The 26907-nt window shown below is 36.4% G+C and overlaps 1 protein-coding gene across 4 annotated transcripts in view; it reads left to right on the top strand.

Moving 5' to 3' along the window:
- Positions 1 to 26907, top strand: part of LOC114046192 (rho guanine nucleotide exchange factor 7) — a 317431-nt gene that overhangs the window by 150153 nt on the left and 140371 nt on the right. For all 4 annotated transcript variants that reach the window (XM_027866436.1, XM_027866435.1, XM_027866438.1 and 1 more), the window contains one exon: positions 18977 to 19065. In XM_027866436.1, the coding sequence (XP_027722237.1) occupies positions 18977 to 19065 (89 nt within the window). The remainder of the gene's footprint in view (positions 1 to 18976; positions 19066 to 26907) is intronic.

A 26907-nucleotide genomic window follows, 5' to 3' on the forward strand; every position in this document is an offset into this window, starting at 1 on the left:
AAGATAAAGTAAATTTTAGCTATTGTTATCAGTTTTTACCAACAATAAATATATTGAAGATTTAAAAAACTTTTTTTTAGTATTTTAAAAAAAGTTGGTTGGGGGGGCAGCTAGATGGCGAGGTGGATAGAGCTCTGGCGTTGGAGTCAGGAGGACCTGAATTCAAATCCAGCTTCAGACACTTGACATTACTAGCTGTGTGACTCAGAGTAAGTCACTTAACCTCAATTGCCTCACCAGAAAGCAAAAAACAAAAACAAAACAAAAAAAAAAACCCAAAAAACAAACAAAAACAACTTGATTAGTGTAAAGAACTGCCTCTGAATTTTAAATTTAATTTTTCTGATGATTAATGAGTTGGACCATTCTTCATGTCTTGTTTTCTCATATAAGTAGCGGTTTAGTAAGCTTTCTTTTTGAGATTTTTTGCCATTTGTCTGTTGATGACTGAGTATTGCCCTTATAAGGACATTATCATAGAGTTGGTTTCCATTTAAACATTTTATTGATCCTCTCTCTCTTTTTTTAAATATCACTTATTGTCCAGCAACTCTTCTCTTTAACTCTTTCTTCTTACAAATAAGTATAGTCAATTAAAACAAATGAACATATTGGCTGTGTTTGAAAATTAACACTTATCAAGTGCTCTTTACACATCAGATTTGTATGACTGGACAAGGTGATAGACCTATCATTTAGCAAAACAAAATGATAATTGGAATAGTCTTTGTATTCCGTTGGAGTCAGTAAAATACTAGGAAATCTAGAGGAAAGATCTTAACACATTGTCTAGATCTGCTGTAGACAATTATGGGACTTTATGGATAAAAGAAGAATATGGTTAAGAGTCACACAGGCTGAATTGTTATGGAAGTTTTATGTTGCATTATTGGTGGGAGTAAGCACATTGTTGAGATCTCAGGGCTATCCAAGTCACATTTTATATGCTATTTTCATCTGTTACATTTACTACTAAAATTTCCCTCAACTTAGGTTTTTTCCTTTTCTCTTTATTATTTTTGGTATCCCTTGCATATATCCTTTTTTTAGGATCTGTCTGATTCATAACAGTAAATGTTCAGCCAGTCTCTTCTCATTCCTTTTAGTTCATTAGAATCAGTGATTACTGAAGTTCCTCATGATTTCTTTCTTGAATGCCTTCTGTCCTTGAGTGACTTCTAGTTATTCTATCTATCCCATATCTCAACTCTTGGAAATCTATTCTGACATCTAGGGTTTTTGTCAGAGTATGACTGATGTTGCCTTATTTATCTGTCACATATTCTAAGGGTATTTGCTGCCTTCCAAGATTCTTGTCATCTCTGCTTTACCATCTGGTTCTTCATTATTAATAAAAATGATGTCTAGAGTAGCAGTACCCATTTTTATATCTTCCACCTTTGGAAAAGTGAAATAATCAGTAAAGCAAGTAAAAAATTCATTAGCTCTTGAGTTTTTAGCAGAAAGAGAACTCCAACAGCTGTCAGAATGCTTGTAATCCTAAGTGCAACTGTATCCAGCCTTGGTGCCGGCTTTGTGATTTGTGTGACAAATTCCTCCAGCTGGCCTTTTTATATTCTCTTTTTGCTCGGAGTTAGTCATTAAAGACACTAACTGTAGCATTTGAACTAGATGTTAAAATGATCTTTTGCTTGCTATATTAAAGAGTTAATGTAAATTCTCAGTTTAATTGAAAGTTTACTGTTTGCATGGCAACTCAAGTTTATGTTGTTCTATTGTATGACTTTTATGTATGCTATAGACATGTGTCATCATACTGAAATTAAAGAATATTATCAGATATAGAGATCCATTAAATTAACAACTAAATAACATTTTAAAAATTTTATTTCTATTTTATCTCTTAATTATTCCTAAGAACTTAACATTTTTTTTATTCTATTCCAGTGTTTAGTTTATGGGAATGGCACCCAGAGACAATTTTGGGGAAGGTACAACTAAAGACACTTTGAACATGTACCTTGAATAATGCTAACCTGTTTCAGGAAATAATAGCTTAAATGTAAATTTTAGTAGTTTGAATATCATTTAAAAAAAAAATCCCAGGCAGAATTTTTGGACGTTACATTTGAGACAAAAAAGAAATAGAATACTTTGTTTGGCATAACCCAGTGTATTTTTACTCATTGAAAGAACCTGGCAAATCTGACTTTGTTAAAGTGTTCTTGATAAAATCTATCTATATGTCTTTTATATCTATATAAAATCTATGTATATGTCCACTATGAAATATGATGTATATGTTTTACCTCGTATTTAGTGTATATTCACAGAGAAAACATTGTGATGTAAAGATTTAAATTATAAGTTCATTCTATTGTTTTCCTTTCTAATACTCGGTTTTTTCATTCTTAAGGCTTATTGTGTACAAGACCTTGTTATTGCCATTGGGAACATAAAAATGAGAAATTATAGTATTTCTCCATAAAGAGCTTATAATTATTTGTAGCACAGGCTTTTCTGTAAGAAAATCCAATTACAAAATTATTAAACTTACAGGCAGCTAAATTAAGGGACATTCATAATTCAACAGAATTTTTGGAACTTCTTTTAAATAGAATTTATGTGTTTACATTGTGTCTTGATTTAGAAGCAGTTTTTCAGGACCAAATTTCTTGTATAAAACGAGGCATATTTATAGATTGTTTTATTGTGGAGACACTATCCTTTTATTCATTTATCCATCCATTCAATTATTTATTTAGCAGCAGTTTATTTTATTTTATTCTTGAGGGGCACAATAATACCCTAAATTACCTTTTCTTTACACTTAGCAAGGGAAGTATAAATAGCTATTAATAGTTTGCCATCTTGTGGCTAATGATGGGAATGCTCTTGCTTTGCTGACCACTGTTTTCTGGTTCTGGTTTTACCTATAATTGTGTCGTTTGAAATCTCTTTGGACAATCATCTTATAGGATTCTTTTTAAAAAGATCTTTCAGAAACTAATTGTAAAAATTTGTTTTATGTTCCCCAAATATGCAGTTAGCTCACAAAAATTTGGGGAGGAGATATATAGTAGTTGTCATTTGCTCTATATGCTGGTAATGGATTCTTAATTTTAAATTTATGCAGCACTTAGGCTACTTAGCGCTGGCATAGAACAGGAATACGTGGTTTAAAAAAGATGTGTGTGAGAGAAGAGAGACGTAGTAGAGCCAATTCTGAGCATGGAATAAGGTCAGCTGTTGCTATTAATAAAATGACATGGTGACCTGAAGTTTTAGAGTGGTATTTAATTCGTAGATGTTAGCAAAATGAATATCACCCACACTTCCACACTTTGTGACAGGAGTAAGAACATGAATCAGTAATGTATGTGTTACATTGTTCTCTCCCTCCCCGCTGCCCATCCCTCTAACCCCCCTGCCCCAGAAAGTTTCTTTTCAGAGGATTACTTCTAAAAAGATTGCCAAGTATATATTTGTTCTATTTACGTAGATAGTTGAGATAGTGCTGTGGCTATTGTACAGTAGAAAGGGAGGATTTTGGAAACCTTATTTTAGAAGTTGGTTAACTTAGGACGATGAGTAATAACCTAATCTTGGCAGTGATGTGAGAAGTTCCATGTGATTATCGTTTGCTTATCCACAGATCTTTAATGAGTATTCACACTGCTACTTCCTAAATTTGTAACTTTTAATATTTTCTGCTGTACTTTGAAGCCTAGTTGTAGTTTGGATCCAGAGATTAATAATTACCATGAAAGAAAGATGTTCAGTTGAACAAAGATCTGTGTTCTATTAGTAATTTGTGAAGTCTTTTATCTTAGACAATATCTAAACTTATTTTCCTTTGTGTCCCAGTAGGTAACTACCCTTATTTTGTTTCATTGAGGATTTGTGGCTTATTTTTATGGAGAGTGATGCAGAAGAAGTTTTGTAAGCATAGGGAGATAATTCAAATCAGATTGAGGTTCTCAAAGGACCATAAACTATTTCATTCATAGAATTTTTGCTTAATATAAAATAGCAAAGACAGTAATACAATATAGTGAAGACAACTGATATATGTCCTTTAATGTGTGGAAAACAAACAGTAAGCAATGAATTAGCTTAGAATTTTTCTTCAGGAGTAAATCATGGGATGGTAGAGCTGAAAGGGACTTTACAGATACCTAGTTTAATCCCCTTATTCAACAAATGAGGAAACTGAAGTCCAGGGAAATTAAATATATAAGGAAACATAAAGTTAGTTGACTTTCTCTTGGTATAACATCTCAACAATTCTCCAATGACAGTGATTTCATTTGGGAGGAAGATTTTGGAGAAATTAAGAATACACTTTACCTCCACCTCTTAGAATACCTAGCTTCCTTCAAAGTACACCTCAGATGCCAATTCTTACATGAAGTTCTTCCTTCTGCTCTCCATCTTGAAATTACTTTATATGCACTTATGTTTATTTGTTTGTGTAGATGTTGTACCTCCCTGTTGTAAGGTTCTTAAGGACAGGAATTATTTTTGTATCTCCAATGCCTAGTATGGTGCCTAGCACACTAGTAGACACTTAGTAAATTCATGTGGTATGTTTGTCTTTGTGGGTTTAGGGAAGAGAGATGGGAAAATGAAAGAAGAAGTTGGGGTCTATCTCATAATTTGGTCTGAGATATTAAAGGAAGTGAGAAGGGTGGGTAGAGAATGATAAAGTGAAGTGGGCAGTGACTTTGCCTTCCAGCTCCAAAGTAGCTCAGTCACCTTTGTGGTAATGAAGATACTTTGTTAAACTGAGGAAATTTAGTAATTACAGAGCCTTATAATTGTAAGGATCCCTCTGCTGTAGCATGTGCTTTACCAGGAACCCCTTCTACAGGACTGCAACAAATAGAGAACTAGGTTCCTCTTGAAGACTTTCAGTGATGAGGAATTTATCCTCTTGTGAGGCAACATACTGTATTTTTGGGGGATGTAGTTATTGTTTTTGGGTGGGGGTGGAGATGTTTGCATATCCCAGTATCAGTTATCTCAAGTAAAAGGGGTGGGGCTTCATTGTAGTGTAGAAGTCTTTGAATTCTCCCTTTGTTTTTTCCTGACCCATATTGTCCAGTGTGTTTCTTGCCTTCTTCTAGTTATACCTTTGCATTGAAATCACTAGGTATTAAAGTACATGTTGATCTAATTTTATGTATTGATTTGTGTGTTAATTTGATTTGGAAGGTTTTTCTTAGAATTTCTCTACCTCTTCATCCTTTGCAACTGATACTGGTGTACGCTTGCGACAAATCATTTTCCTGGACTTTTTTTTCTTTTTAACAAGTGCTTATCATGATAATATAGGATAACAAAGTGAACTGTTATTTCTTTTTTTGCTTTTGGTGTATGATAAAACCAGCTCTACTAATTGCCATATTTGTTTTTCCTTGGAGAACCTGTCACCTATTCACTATCCCTTTATGTAGCTGAAATTTCCTACTTACGGTTTTTATTTATAGTAAAAAAAATTAGGATAATCTATTTCAGTTCCTCTAGCAGTTTGTCCTTTATTGATCATTGGATGAAGAACCTACATTTAGAGGACCAGCAAGTGTCTTGGGCACTGAATTTAGAGTCAGGATAGACCTGAGTTCAAATCTTGCCTCTGATACATACTGGCAAGTCACTTAACCTCTCAGTGCTCCATTTTCCTCACCTGTAATATAGGAGGAGTGTTAGATTTGATTGCCTCTAAGATCCTTGCCAGCTCTAGGTCACTTAACCTCTATTTGTTCCATTTTCTTCAACTGTAAAATTGGGATAATAATAACTACCTCTCAGGGTTGTGAGGAACAAGTGAGATAACTGTAAAGCACTTAGCCAGGTGTGTGGCACATAGTGGGTATTATATATAAATACCAACAATTATTGTTATCATCATCATCACCATCAGTCATTTGGGAAGAAATGAAAGGAAAGGGGAGGTGACTCTGAAGGAATAGACACAATGGGGCTTTTGGGAGCAAGGTTCCATTTGGGAACATCCTGGCCCCAGCTAACTTCCTTAATCCTGGTTATTGTTTTGAGCCAAGTATAGGCATAACTCTAAAATTAGATCTCTTTTTAAAAAAAATTTTTTTCCCCCAATTACATGTAAACATGATTATAAACATTTGGTTTTAAGTTCCAAAATCTATCCCTTTGTACCTCCTCTTGCACCTCCCTGAGATGGTCAGCAATCTGGTATAGGTTATACATGTATAGTCATGTAAAACATATTTCCGTATTAGTTGTTTTGTGGAGGAAAACATGAACTTAAAAAAAAGAAAGTGACATAGTATGCTTCGATCTGCATTCAGACTCCATCAGTTCTTTCCCTGGGGGCAGATAGCATTTTTCATCATGAGTCTTTTGTAATTGTCTTTGATCATTGTATTGCTGAGAATAGTTAAGTCATTCATAGTTGATTATCGTACAGTATTGCTGTTAATGTGTACAATGTTCTCTTAGTTCTGCTCACTTTACTCTGCATCAGTTCATGTAAGTCTTTCCAGGTTTTTCTGAATTTATCCTGATCATCATTTCTTTTTTTTTTGAAGCATTATTGAAATTTTTAATTTTTACATCATCTTCATGTTATAACTCCTCCCCCACCCATAGAACCATCCCTTGTAACAAAGATTTTTATTTTTTAAAAAATTTTCCCATGTAATTTTATTTTATTTTTTCCAGATATGTGTAAGTTTTCAACATTTACTTTTAGAAGATTTTGAGTTCCAGATTTTTTTCTCCCTCCCAAGATGGCAAGCAGTCTGATTTAGGCTATACATGTACAATCATATTAAACATATTTCCACATTAGTCATGTTGTGAATGAAGAATCAGAACAAAAGGGAAAAACCACAAGGAAAAAAAAACCCAACAAAAAAAAGAAAATAGTGTGCTTTGATCTGCTTTCAGACTCCATGTTCTTTCTCTGGATGTGGATAGCATTTTCCATCATGAATCTTTTGAGATCATTTTATTGCTGAGAAGAGCTAAGTCAGTCAGAGTTGATCATCACACAAATGTTGCTATTACTATGTACAGTGTTCTTATGGTTCTGCTCACTTCACTTTTCATCAGTTCATGTAAGTCTTTCCAGGTTTTTCTGCCTGCTCATCATTTCTTATAGCATAATATAGTATTCCATCACATTTATATGCCACAACTTGTTCATCTATTCCCCAGTTGATGGGCATCTCCTCAGTTTCCAATTCTTTGCCGTCATAAAAAGAGCTGTTACAGACCTAGTAATGGTATTGCTGGATCAAAGGGTATGCACATTTGGGTATAGTTCCAAATTGCTCTTCAGAATGGTTGAATCAGTTTACAACTCCACCAGAAATGCATTAGAGTCTTAGTTTTTCCACATTCTCTCCATTTGTCATTTTCCTTTTCTGTCATATTAACCAATTTGATAGGTGTAAGGTAGTATCTCAGAGTTGTTTTAATTTGTATTTCTTTAATTAATAGTGATTTAGAACATTTTTTCATATGTCTATAGATAGCCTTGATTTCTTCATCTGAAAACTGCCTGTTCATATCCTTTGACCATTTATCAATTGGGGAAAATCTCTTTCAAAGGAAAAAAATATCAAGAATGATAGGCCACAATCAAATTTTTATACAAGCCCAATTTAAGGAAGAAAGTGCAGCCTATGTACTTGGATCAATATCGATACTTAGATTTTTTTTTTTTTAGGATTTCCTAGGACAATTTCTGGAGTCCCATTTCTACCAAATTTTTTCACAAAGCTTAGTATGAGAATGACCTGATTTTGCCTATGGCTCATGGATTTGGTACTAACAAACTTAGTTACTAGAAATATTCAGAATATTTAAAAATATCAGACCAGCTTACAAGTGATTTCTTTCTAATTATTTAAATCATGATTTTGTTTTATTGAATGTCCATGGAGTTTCATGACCTGTATTTTGAGATCCACTTATTAGAAATAATATACTTTAAGAGTTGAAAATGTGCTTAGAAATCAAGCCAGTCCTCTGACTGGACAGATTAGTAAACTGATTCCTGGAATGTTTTATAAGATTATATTTATTTGTGCAGAGTATGGACTGAAACTCAGATTTAATGACTCTCAGACTACTGTTGTTATCATCATACTGGAATAATACTTAAAATGTATTTGCATGTGTTGAAAATGAATTTCTTTTTTGTTTTACTATTCTGAGTATTCCTTATTTAATAGTGACACATTACATATATATCTTAAAACAATTTGCCCGTCTACAGACGTAGATGTGGTGATTATGTTTACCCTGAAACCTCTTAATGTTTTTCATTGAAGAGAAATAGGCCTGGAATAGAGAAATTAACAGACAATGTGTGTGCATTCACTTAGAAACTGAACCAGAGAGTACTCTTTATAAGTGGTTGTATTTACACTTTCTGAGTTTATGAATATGTGTGTGTGTTTGTATATATCTGTCAAACCATCTGTCTGTTTCACTATTTTATCTCTAGGTCATTAGTAACAATGAAATAGGTTGTATGAATAAATACTTTTTCTCCTTGGTCTCCCTAATGCCATTTTTAGAAGTATGCCTTTTTAACCTGCTTTTGTTGTGTGGAATAGTGTAGTACAGTGGAGTGATCACAGAATTTGGGGTTGAAGGACCTGGATTTAAAGGCTGGCTTTGTCACTTCACTTTGCTGGGTTTCAGTTCCATTATCTGTACAATGAAGGGACTTGATGACAAAGGACAGTGGGGATTGATGATTTCTGAGGCCCTGTCCATCTCTAAAATCATAGTCCTGTGGTCCCTGATCTGAGATTTCTTTCTTCAGCACAGTGTCTACCTTTCTTATGTATTGAAATATGGAAGTATTATTATTACTACTTAGCATTATTATTAGGAATTTTTGGAAGAATATGATTTAGTCACATTGGACCAAATCAGCATCCCCTGGGGAGCAAACTGAATGGGAAAAACTCTCAGAAATGATGATTCTGAGCACAATATATTTTCTGCCTCCTGAGAAAAAATAAAAGGCTAGCTTATAACTTAGGATGAATTTACTGCTAACTGTATTCTTTCCTTTGTTCTAAAAGACATCCTTCTGGCTGTCTTCAAACTTAATTTGTATAGACTTAAGTATTGTCATTTTCCATTCTTTTCATAACTTCCTAGTTTTCTGCTGGGCTTTCAACACAATACAGTGGTTATTGTCAGTATATTTGTTTAAAATATTTCTTCCAGAGAGTTGACCACAGTGCTGGAGCATAAATAAATGCTTATTAACTGTATTTAAGTATAGAAGTCTAGAATTGTTTGACTATTAGTTAACCAGAGTTTTAGTGTGGGAGCCTTGGGTTTAAAAAAATATATATTTTACATATATATGTATTTATATATTATATATATATTACATTTATGTATATAAGATATGTGTGTCTATATATATATGTTTTAGATAGATAGATAGATAGATATTAGGGCAGTTAGGTGGCACAGTGGAGAGAGCACCGGCTCTGGAGTTAGGAGGACCTGAGTTCAAATATACAGAGAGAGAGAGAGAGACAGACAGACAGACAGACAGACAGACAAGACACTGTAATTTCTGCTTAGCCTTCAGAAGGTTTGAACACAATAATCTTTTGGAAGTCAAAGAGAATATGCAGTACTACCTCAGGGCCCTGCTTAGGCTGTTACCCCTCCTTAGAAAGCCCTTCTGCCCTTTTCTTTACTTATCTAAGTCCTGTCCTTATCTTAAGTCCCAACTCAAATCTTATGCTTGATTATACTTTATAATTAAAGGTAATATTTCTGCTTAAGTATCTTCCCTAATGGACTCAGTTTCAAATCTTGGGTATGGAAAGGATTAACATGATAGTATGTGGGACTTATGGCCAAGATGGCTGCCTGGTTGGAGGCAGACCACCTAGCTACCACATTCCTATTCCCTTAAAAAACTGTAATTCATGCCAGAACAAATAATGATCAAGAAATCTATGAGACTTTTCCTATAGTAGAATTGTGCAGAAAGTCAGGCAGAATTCTACAATCAATAGGAAAAGGAGCTGCTAGCAAAACCTACAATGTAACTCATCATTGACCTAAAACCTAGTATTAATAATCCTATAGAATATAGACCAACATGCATAACAATATTCTTTTAGTTTCCAATCTGAGAGCAAATTCACACCATTTCATCTGTGACACGCAGCATGTGTAATTCAGACTACGTCATAGTAGGCAGGTGTATTATTTCACTTGACTGTGAGGGACCACTTTGGTAGGGCCCATCTTCCTTAGTAGGTCCTATTTTTCACTTTCCATTTCGTAAATGTCATCTGTCATCATCATCATCATCATCATCATCATCATCATCATCATCATCCTGTCCCATTACAACAGTTTACCTTTTTTTTTTTTTTTTAAAACTTTGTTCCTGTAGGGAAAGAAGAAGCTCACATAAGTGATCATTATGGGTCTTTTGCTGCACAAAGAACTGAAGTAAGAATCATTTATGTTTTAGAGGAGCAGTTCTCATAGTGTGTTCTGGGTACTCTTGGGGTTTCCCCAGGCCCTTTTAGGGGTGTCCTTGAGATCAAAACTTTTCATAATGGATCTTTAAATTTCAAACTTCGTGAAGATAGATAGATAGATACATAGATACATAGATATAGTTATATAAACCAGAGCTTTTTTGGGTAGGGGTAAGTAACTTATAAGGGTATAAAGGAATCCTGAGATGAAAAAGTTTGAGAATTGCTGTTTTAGGGAATAGTCAGACTTTGGAGTCAGCTGTTCTTAGCATTTCATCATAGAATCTTGGGAGGGGGGAAGAGTTCTGGGATGAGGAAGCGATATTAGGGCTCTGAATAATAATACCTAACGTTTATAATAATAGTTAACGTTTACATAGTGCTTACTGTGTGCCAGCCACCATGGTAAGTGCTTTACAATTGTTATATCATTTGATCCTTACAGCAACTCTGGGAGGTTAGGTGTTAACCTCGTTTTACAGATGAGAAACTGAGACAAATAGAGATTAAGTGACTTGCCTAGGGTCACACACAGCTAGTAATTGTCTGAGGTCAAATTTGAATTCAGGTTTTCTTGACTCTAGGTCTGCCACTCTATCCACTGTGCTACCTTGCTGCCCAGAGAATAAAGATGAAGAGTGGGATTGGGAGTGTGTGTAGACATTGACAAGTGGGAATTGTAATGGAGATTGTGGAATCTCAGGAAACAGAGAATCTATAGTGGTAGAATACAAATGAAGAGGAATGAGCGTCACGCCTCAATAGTGAGAAGTAGAAATGAGTTCCTGCAGGTACTTTGGGGAGGAAGCTATTCCCAGGTGTTGTTTCTTCATACCTAATGTGGGCATATGTTAGGGCCTGCCTAACAACACCTGAATCCTGATAATATGGAGTTAGGCAGTATTGGTTCTATTCTCTTAAGTACCTAAGGAAAATTGGATTACTCCACAGGGACAAGTAAGCAAAACTGCCCTTTTATATCTTTCCCTCAAGAGGAAGGAGAGGAAGGCCTGCTTTGTTTTAACTGTCCTGCATTTTTGAAGATGACTTTCCTGATTGTGACTGCCGTCTGTGCAGTGTGGCTGAAAAGAGTGGTCTGTAATCAAAGAACTGTTGATACTGTCACATCTGAAAATAGTTATTTAATTCCTGGCTACAGCTGTTATAGCAAAGCCCCACTAATCCCAGTTGGGGAAAGGCCAGTCTAAATTTTGAAAAGTGTTAGAATATATAATAAACTTAATATTCCAGGCTTTCCATATAGATTTTTAATTCTTCAAGAGTAAAAACTGTTCTACTTCTGTACCTCCCACAGTGTTTGGGGGTGGAAGCCACAAAGGTATTTATACTGAATATATGTCATTGAATGAATAAAACTAAATTAAAATGATGATGTTTTATTATTTCCCAGTAATACAATAATTAGAATTACTTGAGTAAAATAAGAGAATATGGTATTAGTGGATAGAATTTGGAGTCAGGAAGACTTGGGTTCAGATTTCACCTCTGACACACTGGCTTTATGATCCTGGGTAAGTTTTTTAACTTCTCATTGCCCGTACAACTATTTAATGGTAGAAGGAGTTTTCTCACCCAAACTTTCCTAAGCCACACCTAATTCACCTCAAGGAAAAAAAAATTGTCTCTTTAGAATTTCTTAGAGAATGTGCTGTATTAAATTCCTAACTTCCATTGGTTTCTTGTTGCCTGCAGAATAAAGTTCAAATTTCTTAGTGTCATTCAAGACCTTCTGGCTCTAACACAGATAATCAATCTTCTCTCTTGCAATTCCTACATAAGAACTTTTCTTTCCATATGTGTTGGTCCCCTCATTGCTCCACAGATCCAATATTTCTTTTCTACTCTAAGCGTATGTTCATGGGTCATCTGCCCAAAATGTTGTTGCTTCAAGCCTATCTTCAGCTTCAACTTGTTCATGAAAGCTTTCCTTACTAGTCTGTTCCTTGTTGATCTCCACACTGTAGCCCCTATCAGTGTTATTCCTTTTCTACTGATTTGTCATGTAAGTGTTTCCTCAACTACCAGGTATTAGACCCTGAAGGTAGGATTGTGATTATTCCTTTATAGTGATGCATGTGGCAGCTATTTCGCCTAGACTCTAGTGGTGCTTCTGAGTTACAAGCAAAGAGTAGGACTGTGGTTGAAGGTGGAGGCCATTCTGATTGGTACTGATGTCTCTGAAATTGCCTATGCAGCCAATATCAGGCTTCCATCTAAGCCTATTGTAATTTGTTTTTCATCACTTCTCTTCTGGAGTACTGTAACAGCTTCTATCAGAGGCTTGTCTGTGACTTACTTGCCATATGCCAGTCACTTCATCTCAATGAATTTCATTATTTTTCTTCTGTAAAATAGGAAGAACAGCATTTGTGTGACCTACTTCACAGAATTGGTAGGAAGGCTTGTTGTAAACCTACGTGCTATATAAATTCAAATTGTTGTCATTATTTCTATTTTCTGGTACTGTTGGTGTTGTTTGTCCTTCATTCTAGAAGAGGACAGTGGTATCAGGAAAGTGATGCCATGACTTGCGAGTGAATCAGATTTAAGTGAGAGAGGTCTGTGCAAAGTCACCAGCCTCACTTTCTCTTCGGAAGCTATCTGGGTCCAGTGACAAAATATAAATCAGGACAACTGGAGATGGCCCTGTTATGGTACTGTGCTAAGCCTGAACATCTTTTCTGCTACTGTCTTAGCTCCTTGGATTATGATACTCCTGGAAAACTCCTAGTTTGGCCTTGTTTTATAAATGCCTCCTGATTTCAGAGCCTACCCTTCCCCTCAGGAGGTGATAATCTTTCATCTGCATCAGCATTTAGTGGCTCTGCCTTGACATAAATGATAGTTTTTAAGTGTTTGGAGGTTTTAAAGTGTTTTTCAGTGTAACATTTTTCCTATATTCATATATACAATATTACCATAATAATTTGCTTAGTGATCCTTGTGAGGAATCCTTAGCAATCCTTTAGGTCAGTCACTAGCCTAAATAACTACAAGCTCTGAATTTATTAAGTCCAGTTAAAGAAATTTTCCTGTCAAGAGCCTATCCATTTATAGGATAAGCTTGCAGGCTTAGTATGTAAATAAGACTCTGCTTTAGCCCTGTTTTTATATGTTGGTTGCTGACATCCTTAAACAAATTTTAAGAATTTCTTAATGACATTTATATGCAGTGAGAACTAACTTACATGTGAATGTTCTGTAAGTGAATTTTCCAGTTAATTGAAGCTTGCCCTGACACAAAAGGTACTAGGCCCTTTTGGGAAAAAAAAAATTAAACTTTTTTTTTAATTAATTTATTTTTAGTTTTCAACAATCACTTCCATAAGCTTTTGATTTTTAAATTTTCTTCCTCTCCCTCCCCACCTCCCTCCCCAAGATGGCATGCAGTCTGAAATAGGCTCTTCATATACATTCCTATTAAACATTTTCATGTTAGTCATGTTGCAAAGAAGAATTAGAACCAATAGGAGGAACCACAAGAAAGAAGAAACAAAACAGAAGAAAAAAAAGAGCAAATAGTATGCTTCGATCTGCATTCCAACTCCATAGTTCTTTCTCTGGATGTGGATAGCATTTTCCATCATGAGACTTTTGGAGATGTCTTACATCCTTGCATTACTGAGAAGAGCTAAATCTATCAAAATTAGTCATTGCACAACATGGCTGTTACTCTGTGCAATGTTCTCCTGGCTCTTCTCATTTCACTCAGCATCAGTTCTTACGAGTCTTTCCAGGTTTTTCTGAAGTCCACTTGCTCATCATTTCTTATAGCACAATAGTATTCCATTACATTCATGTACTATAATTTGTTTAGCCATTCCCTAATTGATGGGCATCCTCTCAATTTCCAATTCTTTGCCACCACAGAAAGAGGTGCTATAAATATTTTCGTATATGTGGGTCCTTTTCCCATTAGTATGATCTCTTTGGGATACAGCCCTAGAATTGGTATTACTGGGTCAAAGGGTATGCACATTTTTATAGCTCTTTGGGTGTACTTGAAAAAAATTTTTTAAGCAATTTTGGATAAAAATCTTTACAAAATATACTATATACCTTATGCTTTCTTAAACAGAAAATAGTAAACATTTTAAATATTCTTGACTCAAAGTCATTTTTTGTGAATGTATATCGGGTCATATATTACTAATTTCTTGAATGAATTGGTGCTGATTGGATTTTATTTAAAAATTTTGAATTGATATTTATTAATCATGTTGGTTTATAGTTCTGTACTTTTTTTCTTTTCTGGTTTTGACATGAAAACTATATTTGTCTTATAAAATAAGTTTGGCACAATTCTTTCTTAATTTCATGGGATAATTTATGTAGAATTGGTGAAAAGCTTGATAGAATTCTCCTTTAAATCCACCAGGACCATAAGTAACCCCCTCTACCTATACCAGGAGTGAGGAACTTGTGACCTCAAGGGCACATGGAGCCCCCTAGGTCCTCAAGTGTGGCCCTTTGAATGAATCCAAACTTCACAGAACAAATCTCCTTAATAAAAAGATTTGCTCTGTAAAACTTGGAGTCAGTCAAAAAGGCTGCACTGCACCTAAGGGCCTAGAAGGCTACATGTAGCCTCGAGGCCTCAGGTTTCCCCCACCTCTGACATATACCTTCTTCCCCGTAGTTCACAACTAGTACTGTTTCCTTTTCTGAGAGTGAATTCCATAAAATCTATTGTTGGTGTTCTTTTAGTCTGGATATTTTATATTTCTGAAGGTAATTCTCCCCTGTGTTTTTAGTTTTGTTGACGTATAATTGTGTGGAGTAGATTCTGATAATTCTTTATATTTCTCCAGGTTTGGTTTTTTTAAATTTTACTTGATTTTAAAATTTTGTTAATTTCATTTTCTGTGATCCTCAGCCTAATTGGCAAAAGTTTACTCTCACTTTTTTTATTGATATATTTTTTCCCTTTTATTTAGTTACATAATTCTTCCCCCTTTTCCCCCTCCTTTTTCTCCTCTCAGTTCAGTGGTTAGTTCAAAGTATCACATCCTCTGCAGCTTCTTTTGTTAGTTTTTTCCTTTTTCTGCACCAAAGAAGGGTTTCTTTTGCCTTGTTTTCTTCATGAATTTTCTTCCCTTACTGTCTCTCCTAGATTTTTTTTCTTTGATTCAGAGTCTTTATACTTATTTATTCCTTCTTTGTGTTACTCAGGGAATTAAAGCTTCTAAAGTACCAAGTTTGAGTTCCCTCTGCTAACCAATTTTCCATATTACTGCCTTTGTAGATCTTGTCTCTCCACTCCTTTTTTTTCTGTTGTGCTATTTCTCTATTTTCTTTTTCTGTTTCTATTCTTGTTGTTTTTTTTTCTATCACTCTTAGAAGTATCAATTCTTAAGGGAAGTAATTAGGATAGCATTGGCCCATAGTAAAAATGAATGTGTGTTTCAGATCGTGTGGTCTAATCCCCTTCTCCCCCTCCTTCCGGTCCCTCCTCAATTTTTTTTTTTCCCTATTTGCCATATAGCAGTCTCCTCTCTGGGTCTGTGTCTTCCTATGCCAGTTGTCTTCAGGAGCTCTGATTTCCGTTTTCCTGATGCTGGCTATTATTACCCATGGAGAGTCTCATAGGAAGTATTTTCTTCTGAAATCCTCATCTCCCTTTACAGAATCTCTCTCCCCATAGGAGTGCTTTTCATTTGGGGCTCTTTCTTCACATTGAGTGTAATTTTTCTCTTTTCTTTTTCCCTTTCATTCCCTCCCTTTGCCACCTTTAATCCAATGGATGTTTTTCTGTTTTTTTTTCTTTTAATAGTCTGCAGAGGTGGGATACTTTATTTCATTATTGTTCTTTCCTTGGTGGTTGTATTTATTTAGCTTCCTTATGTTTCTTTTGTTTCAAAGCCAACATATCTTCTTTATGTATTTTGTTTTTGTTTTGTGAGAATATTTCAGTTCTGCTTTATTAAATTATCCTTTTTCATCAATGATTAGTCTCTAGTTTGCATAGTAAGTAATTTTCTGTTGCAGCTTGAGTATTTTTACTTTTTGGAATATCTTATTCCATAACCTCTTGGAGTTTTTGATGGGTTCAAAATAATCTTAGTTTTAAAAAAAAGTTTTCCTTTATATTTAAAGTTTTTTTATCTTTTAGTTACTTGCAGAATTTATTGTTTGTTAATTTTCTTGTTAAATTTTTACTGCTATGTATCCTGGAGTTTGAAGCGCAAGCTTCCTTCCTTCCTTGAGATGATTTGTGGATTATTTTGAGAAAGACAGTGAAAGAAAGTGAGAGAGAGAGAGAGAGAGGGAGAGGGAGAGAGAGGGGGAGAGAGAGGGAGAGGGGGAGAGAGAGAGAGAGTGTGTGTGTGTGTGTTTTCCTGTATTTAGAAGTTCTGGGCAGTTTTCCTTTATTATTTTTTGCATTATGGTATTCATGTTTTTTGACTTGTGTTTTTCTGGGAAGCTTATGGTCTTTAAGTTGGCTCTTCACCTCCTGTCTTCTAGGTCATCGTGTTTTACTTGTATAGAGTTCATATATTCTTTTAGCATTATTGATTTTTACTTTTCTTCCAGGTTGTCCTTCACTTCAGTATATTGGTATTTCTAGTAAATTGTAGTAAATCTAGTAAAGTTTTTTCTCCCTTTCCCTTTTTTGCTTTTTTTGGTAAGACATGATACTTTGGATTTAAATTTTTTTATTCTAATTATTTCTTTGATGCAAGCCATAAATTCTGTCATTTGTTCCCTTTTAACTTATTCTCTCAAGATTTTGATTTCTCTTTTGAGTGATTCAGCAATATCTTGTTGCAGTTTCATTCTCTCTTGGTAATCCACGAGGTTCTCTATTTCAGTAGGTGTTGGTTCAGTTTCCTTTGCCTTACAATATTTATTTACAGAGGTTTGTAATCTCTTATATGTTTCAGTATTCATATTTCCTCTTAATTGTAGTATGTTCTTGTTTGTGCTTAGGTTCCTATCTAAATTTTCTTTTTCTTGATATTTTTGGTGGTTTTGGGCTTTCCCTTTAGATTCCCTTGTAGCTTACTTTCTGACTCCTTCCCTTTTGATGATGTAACTTCATCTCTGGAGTTAATCCTCAAAACTGTCTCTGCATCCTCCGAAGTTGGGGCATCTACTTTTCTCAGGTCTCAGTTTGTGCTCCAAGTAGCTTCTGGAGGGACAGAATTTGCTGGATTTAGATACCAGTCCTCTTTTGTACACGTTGACCCTGTGCTCCCAATTCCTGCTAATCATTAGTTGGCTGATTGGGCAGAATCTGTATCTGCTGCTTTTGTTATGATTGGAGGGTGTTAGGGTCTATAGTCCCTTAAGACTTTCTGTAGCTTTGAAGTTTCCTAAACTAGCAGCTTCCCCCAGCAAAAGGGAAGCAGAGTTCTTCCCTCTGATACCTTTGCTGTCCCATCTTCTCTTTCCCATATGGCTGAGTACAGTTGAGGTCTGATACTTGCTGTATTAGGACCCTGTGGAAAGGGGGGGTTGGAATGTACTGCCAGTGACTACAGAAGGGAATGAGTCCCTGAACATATCCCATTGGTCATGGATGCTGGTGGGGGAGGGGTGGTGAGTGACTGTGTATAAAGGACTGGCATTCTTCACTGTTAATTCATAAGGCTATTAGCTAGTTGACCTTTTATTTTATTTATTTATTTTTTTGGGAGAATTAATGGGGACTGGAGAAAATGTCTAGTTTTCCATTTTGTTGATCACCTTTTTTCATTATTACTTCAGGAGACTTGTGATCTTTTTAATGTGTGTATTCCTTCCAGTAACAAAGATTACGAACTGTCTGTGTCTTCTCATCTCGTCCTTGCTTATTTCCAGCCTCCCATAGAGAATCTACTCCACAGAGAATCTATTCAAATCTGGTTCTCTAACATTCATAGAATGGTAAATTTAGCTTTGGAAGGAACCTTAGGGGATATCTCCAGCCCTTTCAATTTAATCAAAGAACTGAGTTCCAGAAAGACTGAAGGACTTGACTTAGAACATGCAGGTAGTTGGGAAAGAAGTCAGGATTTATTTTTTTTTCTGTGGTTAGGCAATAGGGTTAAGTGACTTGCCCAGGGTCACACAGCTAGCAAGTGTTATGTGTCTGAGGCTGGATTTGAACTCAGGTCTTCCTGAATCCAGGGCTGGTGCTCTATCCACTGCGCCACCTAGCTGCCCCTGAAGTCAGGATTTGAATTCCAAATTCAGTGCTTTTCCCACTATTTTCACATGGCTTCCTCTTCCAGGGATACCACAGCAGCACTTGGGCTACATAAAGAGTCCCTTAAAATTTTTTTAAATAACATGCCTAAATCTAATAGGGAGAATCATAGAACATTTTGCTGATTTCTTGGTTAATGACTATATTCTGGATGGTTGATTGTCAGGTCAGTGACTTCTGAATAAGTGACATGTTACTGTATTTCACCACAGTGCTCTTATTAGGAAGTTTGGTATTTAGTGTTGAGCAGTAAAATTGCATCCCATTGTTATTTCAGAAAAGCCAGTGTCCCCCAAGTCAGGAGCATTGAAGAGCCCTCCTAAAGGATTTGATACATCTGCAATTAACAAAAGCTATTACAATGTGGTGAGTAATCTATTTAAAATTTTTTAATATATTCAAAACTACAATTTGGAAATGTACTTATATTTAGGGTAGATCATATTGTTTACAAACCATCTTATCTCTGGGCTATTTTATGTCTTAAAATTGTTTGCCTCCCATGTTCCCTAAAGTACTTTTTTGACTTATAATTCAAATTTGTCATAGATTAATTGTGATTTATGTTGGTGGAAGAAATACCTATACCAAGAGTTCAGCCCTACAGTATAACATCCTATAATAACCTTTGTGTATTTGTGCCTATTTGAACTGTGAGATTTGTGTTGAGTGATAAATAACTTTATATATTCATACTGATACTCTCACTAAAGAAATTACACATAGATACATGGAGGAAAAAGTCAGAGGTACTCTAGAGAGACAAGAAAGCATACAGTAGAATTCATTTTGTGCCCCAAAGGTATCAAAAATTGCCTTGTAGTGTACATGATGAACTTAAGCAGAAAGATCACAATGAAGATAATTATACATCAGTATCTTTTGCAAAATGATGTAGTAGCAGAAAAATTCTATAAAGAACTTGACAAGATTCTCTTAATCAAATCAAAGTATAGCTTGATGCCCAGTGACTTCATTATGAAAGTGAGCTTAAGGGATAATGCCAAAAAATATCTTGATGAATAAGATTTGAGATTACTAAATAAAAGAAGTGACACACACACAAACACGCACACACACACACACACACACACACACACCCATATACTATTCAGCTTTATATCTCAGAAGAAAAAAGAATTTGGAGGCATTGAACATGGTTAGTCCTGAACAGTATCAGAAAAAGAAATTTTCGGGCAGGAAAAGACAGGTTACTGGTGTAGTATAGGGGTGTGGCATTGGCTCCCTATTTTCTCAGCCTAAACTAGCTCCCTCTCCCAAGGTCTCACTGACAGATTTGGGGTTTCCACAGTGGGTGGCCATTCTGTGACAAATCATTCTGAATTTAGGGCTAACTCTGGTGAGGGAAAATACACATCTACTATTCCTGAGACAGCTGGTGTGCTCTCCATTTAACAAATCAGCCAAGTTGAAATTATTAGCTCTTAATTAGAAACATTTGCTAAACAGAATGCAAAACAAAAATAATTGTAACATAACATTCCACTCATAAACCTGCGATGCAGTCTTTTAGCAATATATACAGTAAACCTGGAACAGCATGGACATACTCTTAGAAAACTATAGGAAGGAGACACATGAGCAGTGAGTATGTGCCCCAGACCACTACCAGCTGTGTATTGTGGGCCTTAATGTCATCTTTCTTCTTCAGAATCTGTTTGGTAAGTCTGGTGGACAGAACTGCTTCTGATGACTGCTCTTCTTGAGCCTTTTCTCTTTGGGGCTTTTCCAGGTGGGTTCTCTGGGTTGAGGTCTGAGAGTTTTCACCTCTCAGACAGCGGGTAGCATTGCAGGAAAAGTGGAGGCCAGAGCCCGTCCTCTCCCAGTGCACTTGTCCTAGCTGCAGATGGCAGCTGCATTTGATTCTTTCAAGGAGTACAAGCTCTGAGTGACCTCTCTTTCCCAGACCTGACCAGTGGTCTCTACTGGTACCAGCTCTGAGGTCTGTCTGCCTTTTTTAGGGCAGAGATCAGTTCTTTATCAATCCTACCCCTCCAGAGCAGGGTCTCTTGTGTGAGGCAGGACTTGAACCCAGTTCTTCCAAGTTCTGAGCCCAACACCTTAACTGTGACACCATGAAGGCTGCCTCTCAGAGTCTCTGTAAAATTAGATAGCTATGTTTTTCTTAGTGTATCTCTCTCTCTCTGTCTCTGTCTGTCTCTGTCGCTGTCTCTCTGTCTCTGTCTCTCTTCTCTCTGTCTCTCTGTCCCCCTTCCTCCCTCCCTTCCTTTCTTAAATTAAACATTAAACGTTCTGTAAAACCACTTTAGCACTGAGGCATAATCAGTGACCCTTTAGTCTTCTTTAGATTTTTTTGTAACAGATGATTACATAGGCAAGCAAGTTTTACATTGTAAATGCTATTCTTAAGGGTATACCTAACTCTTCCTTTCAGAGTAATTGAAGAAGTATTTTGGATTTTGTAGTAATTTTATGCTTGAAATAAGAGAACCTGAGATCTAAGAACCTTGGCTCTGTTATTTAAACCTGTGTGATCTTAGGGAAAGGAACTTAGCCTCTTTGAGTCTCATTTGCCTTGTCTATAAAATGAGGGAGTAGAGGGTTTGAGTGTAGATATACTTTTCAAGGAGTTTGACTGAAAAAGTGAGGAGAGATGTAGGATAGTAACCTTTTTAGCTTCCATGGGTTTCATGATCATCTCTTGCAGATGACTCCTAGATCTGCCCCCCAGGTCCAGTCCCTCCCCTGAGCTTCAGACCCACACTACTCATTGCTTATTGAACAGTTCAAACTGGATATTCTAGAAATGTCTTAAACTCAGCATGTCCAACAGAGAGCTCATCTTTTCTCTCTAAACCCTCCCCTCTTCCAAAACTTCCCTCTTTCTGTCAAAGGCGTATTCCTTCTAGTACCTCAGTTTCATAAGCCCAGCATGGTCCTGGACTCCCTGCTCTCCCTTACTCCCCATCAGTTGCCATATCTTGCAGTTGCTGCATCCACAACATCTTTTGTATGTGTACCTTTCTCTCTATTCACGTAGCTACTACCTTAGTTTAGACCCTTATCAACTGTCACCTGCATTATTGCAAAAGCCTTCTTATTGTTCTCCCTGCCTGAAGTCTCTCCCTATCCCAGTCCTTTCTGCACTTTGCAGCTAAAGTAATTTGCTTTAAATGAAGACGTGACCTTGAACTCCCCTATTCAACCAACTCCAGTTTGCTTCTTATTACCTCTAGGAAAATAATGTAAACTCTGTTTAGCTTTTAAAGCCCTACACATCCTGGCCCCAGTGTATCTTTCCAGTCTTATTAGATTCTCCCATAATCTGTGGTCCAGTCAAACTCGGCTTGTCTCTGCTCTTCATGTGCAACGATTCATCTTCTTTCTCCATGCTTTTGTACTGGATGTGTGTATAACCCATACTCTTACTTCTACCTAATGGAGTCCCACTTTTCCTTTAAGATGCAGATTAGTCACCATCTCCCTGATGAACCCTTTCTGATCTCCTTAACTGCTAATGTCTTCCTTTTTTCCTAAACTCCTTTGTATTTAACTAATTTGTGTGTATTGCATTAATTAGTTTTACATTTCTGATATATGTGTGTGCATATGTATGTGTGTGTTGTACCCCCGCCTCCCTCCTTGTATCTCCCTCATTGGACTGAGTGCCTAGCACATGAATACTTGATCAGTAATATGTGAGGATTGTGAGAAAGGCCTTGTGTGTTGCTAGCCTGCTGGTCAGGCTGTCCAAGATACAGGATCTTGAAGTAACAGTAGATTGCAGACAAAGAGATAATATCACATATATAAGTGCATATAAACAAAATAAATACAGAATAAATACAAGGTAGTTAGAAAAGAGAGTCTAACATTTGGGATCAGGCTAGACTTTGTGTAGAAGGCAGTGCTTTTGAGATGTGTTTCCACTCATTTCATATTATTCTTCCCATAGTTCTCTGAATTATTTCTTATGAGATTCCTATATTACATGGCATTAAAGCATGGTAATTTATTGAGCCATGTCCTGATCATGGGCATCTATTTGATTTCAAGTTCTTTGTAACTTGAAAGTTCTTGCTAAGTAAAAGTGCTGCTACAAATTCTTTGGTAGATGTGGGATGTTTCTTTCAGCCTTTAACTTCTTTGGGCTGCAGGGTGAGAGGATAATTATATGCCCAGCTTTGGAAAACTTGTGTTAAAAGGTAAAAGGCTAAATCTCAGTACAGTTAGAGCAAGATTTATTACAAAAAACTCCTAAGAAATATAATTATCTTGGTAGTTTCCTGATTAACTCTTCTGGAAATCCTGGAAAGGTTCAGGATAAGAAGAGCCCGGAATTTTGAGTCTGAAGCCTCTTCTGTCTCTGCTGTTTACTGATTACCTTTGTGACCTTTGTGGCAAAACACTTAATCTCTCTGGGACTCCGTTTCCTTAGCTGTTAGACCTCCGTTTCCTCAGGTAACTTTTATACATGTTCTTTACAATAGCTTCCTGTTTAAACTCCTTTGATTGAGCTTATGCTTACGTACAGTTCTAGAGACGAGATGTATATACACACATGACAATTTATACAACAAAACATTTAAGGTACACTTGACGGAAATAGTATAAGAGATGTATATAATTAATTGCCAAATGAATTATAGAGATGGTAATTGCTATAGGGATCCAAAGTGAGAATTAATTAAGCTGATTTTTTTTTTTTTAAATTTTGGAGGCAGTGGGGGTCAAGTGACTTGCCCAGGGTCACACAGCTAGTTAGTAAGTGTCTGAGGCTGGATTTGAACTTGAGCCCTTCTGACTCCAGGGCTGGTGCTCTATCCATTGTGTCATCTACCTGCCCCTAAACTGATTTTTCTTTATGGTTAGAGATAGTGGCCAAACTCAGAACCCTTTGCTACTTTTCTGTTCCCCAGAGTTTAAAAAAATACAATCTCGATTAAAAATACAGCATTGCAAAAAGTTAGAGACCTTCTAATCCAATCTTCCGTTTTACAGATGAGGAAAATGAGGCTCAGGGAGGGCAAATGAGTAGGCCAAATTAGTTTGTGGTATAGCCATGTCTGAGAGCCAGAGCTTTTGAATCTTTTTACTCCAAAACCACTGTACCGTGTTTCATCTCACTTCTTCCAGCTCTTGGTAGCTAAGAACTGTTGTCTGACATTTCAAAACCTTGGTACTAAATGGTAATTAAAAAAAAAAAAGATTTTCCCACAAATTGAGGTGGATTTCTTTAGTATCATTACTTGTATCAAAACCTCTTTCACTCTGACATCAGCTTTGGATACTGGTAGTGGGCAGTATGATGTAGTAGATAAACAGCATTGCAATCAGGAAGTCCTACCTCTGACATAAATTGGCAGTGTGACTTTAGGGAAGTTGTTTGACCTTCAGTAGCCTGGGTAACTGAGATTATAAACTGTCCTATCATCTGCTTTGGTGAAGAGAGTTTATGCACTTCTAGTTCCCTTCACTAATGAAATCAGAGATGCAAATTATGTGGCAGAAAGTAGAAGGGTTTATTTATTGACTGCCACTGTGGCAGAACTCTATGCCAAGTGCAAGACTTATATAGAAAAATCCAGTTAACCTACATGTTGTGTTAACTTCTACCCTGAGATAGACATCAGTAATATGACTAGAACTTGAAATTTCTAATTTCAAGTTCTTGCTTGTAGCCAAAAACCTCAGGCTTACTGGTGGGGTTAAACTAGTGTGATTACTGCCACCTCTCTTACTCCATTATTATTTTACCCTTTGTATTAGTTTGTCTGGTTTCTGAGTTATTGGAATCTGGCTGAATATAAAAATATTTTTTCTTCCTAGTATTTTAATAGACATGGCAAAAGCATAAACTTCTAGCATTTCATTGTATGTTTATTTTTGGTTTCTTTTCTGATGGACCCAGGCCAGATTTTTATGTATATTGGTTTCTTGGTGGTTTTCCTTGGTGTTCAAAGATGGGGTAATGCCTGCTGAAATATTTCTTGTGCAGTGTATATCCTGAGTTTCCTTACCTATTAAGTACATAATTGGTGTGACACTTTTTTTTTTGAGTCATTTCAGCAAGTGTTGTTTGCTTGCTGTGTAACCAGTACTATCCAAGGCTCTAGAGAGTACAGGATTAATTAGGGCAATGGAGAAGTTACCTCATACTAGGGTGCAAGAGACAGATGTTGGTTTCTCTGCTAACAGCATAAGTTTAGCAAGTCATATAATCTCTTTTGCCCTTGATTGGCTCATTTGTGAAATGGGGATAATATTGGATAATATTGAAGGACAAGAAAATGTGATCTCTTTTGATGTACCTTCCATCTATAAGATCTATGATTATAAATATGTGACATAGTTTCTGGCCTGCAGAGAACTTGTAATCTTTGTGAGAGACAAGGTTTATATACTTGACACAAGAACAATACAAGGTAGTGGTACCAGAGTATGTAGTACAGACTTTAAGGGGCATCTTGAGAGTGAGAGATGGTATACCTTGGAATTGTTAAAGAAGGCTTCATGGAATCAGCGGGACAGTGAGCTGGGACATGATGGATGAGTAGGTGTGGCTAACTGGGGAGGGGCTTTCCTTGTGTTAAGAGCAGCATGAGCAAAACTATGTCATTGGAAATAAGCGTAATGTATTCAGGGAACAAAAAGGTTGGCCTAGGTGGAGTGGGGGGTACATGTTAGCAAGTGGTAAGAGATAAGTTTAGATGGGTAGGTTGGTCCACCAGGATAAAGAGTTTAGGTTTGCTCTGAAAGATAATGGGTATAAGGATATAGAACAGGGCTCAACAAACTCTGGTTACTAGGCCAAATTTGGCTAACAGTCTATTTTATCCACAAGCTAAGAATGTTTTTTTTGTTTGTTTGTTTTATTTTTGTTTTTGTTTTTTTTTTGGCGAGGCAGTTGGAGTTAAGTGACTTGCCCAGGGTCACACAGTAAGTGTCAAGTGTCTGGTCTGAGACTGTATTTGAACTTGGTTCCTCCTGACTCCAGGGCCAGTGCTCTATCCACTGCGCCACCTAGCTGCCCCTAAGAATGGCTTTTACATTTTAAAATGAAGTTTCATTCTATTTTTAAACATGTAAAAACCATTCTTAGCTCTGGGTAATACAGAAAGAGGCAGCTGGTCTTAATTTGACCCTCAGACAGTAGTTTAGTGATTCCTGGTGTAGAATAACATGACTGAAACTGTCTGCTAAGGGTACCATAAATCTCTTAACTGTTTTCTCAGAACTTTTCTTCAATTTTAACTGTTGGACACCTCCTTCCCCCTTCCACTGGTTTCTTTGACGCTGTCCTCTACTGCTTCTCCCATCATTTTGACCATTCTTTTTTCAGTTTTCTGTGCTGTCATTGCTCTTTTCCCACCCAATAATGTGAATACCCTCAAGACTTAACCTGGCTCACTTCTTTTCTCATTCTAGACTTTTTCTCTTGGGTATCTCATCAGCTCTCATGAGTTCATTTATATGATATATCCATCCCTCATCTCTCTCCTGAGTTCTGCATCACCAGGTGCCTGCTGAGAACTTCTACCTGGATGTTCCTTAAGCATCTCAAACTCATCATGTCCAAAACAACTCGTCATATTTCCCCACTCTCAATCCTCCTCATCGTATTTACCTATTTCTGTTGAAGGCACTGCTTTCTTCTAGTCATCCAGGTTTGTAGTTGTGAAATTAATCAACAAGCGTTTAATAAATGTCTTCTATATCAAGCATTGTTCCAAGTGCATACAAATAAGAAAAGAATAAATATAAAGATAATAAGTACAAAGAAATACAAAATATGTTAGGGAAGGAAGGCTTTAGCAGTTGAAGCCATCAGGAGAAACTTCATTGGAATGTGTTTCTTGAGGTGTCTTGAAGGAAGAGGGGAATTCTCTAAGGTAGAAGTAAAGAGGGAGTGCATTTTAACGCAGAGGCATAGAGACAGGAAGTGCCATGTGTGAGAAACAGAGAGAAGGCTAGTTTAGATCTCAGAGGATGGGAGGGAGAGTCATGTCCTGTGAAGCTGGAAAGAGGTTGGAAACCGCTGGTGAGAGGTTTTAAAAGCTAAACAGAGGAATATGCGTTTAATTCTAGAGGGAATAGGAAGCCACTTGGGTTAGGCGAAAAGGGGAATGAGATCAGGTCTGCATTTAAGGAAGACCATTTTAGCAGCTGGGTGAAGAATTGAATGAATGAATGAATGAATGAATGAATGAATGAATGAATGAATGA

The sequence above is a fragment of the Vombatus ursinus genome, unplaced genomic scaffold (genome assembly GCF_900497805.2).
Source record: "Vombatus ursinus unplaced genomic scaffold, bare-nosed wombat genome assembly UNPS02014781.1, whole genome shotgun sequence".
NCBI lineage: Eukaryota > Metazoa > Chordata > Mammalia > Diprotodontia > Vombatidae > Vombatus > Vombatus ursinus.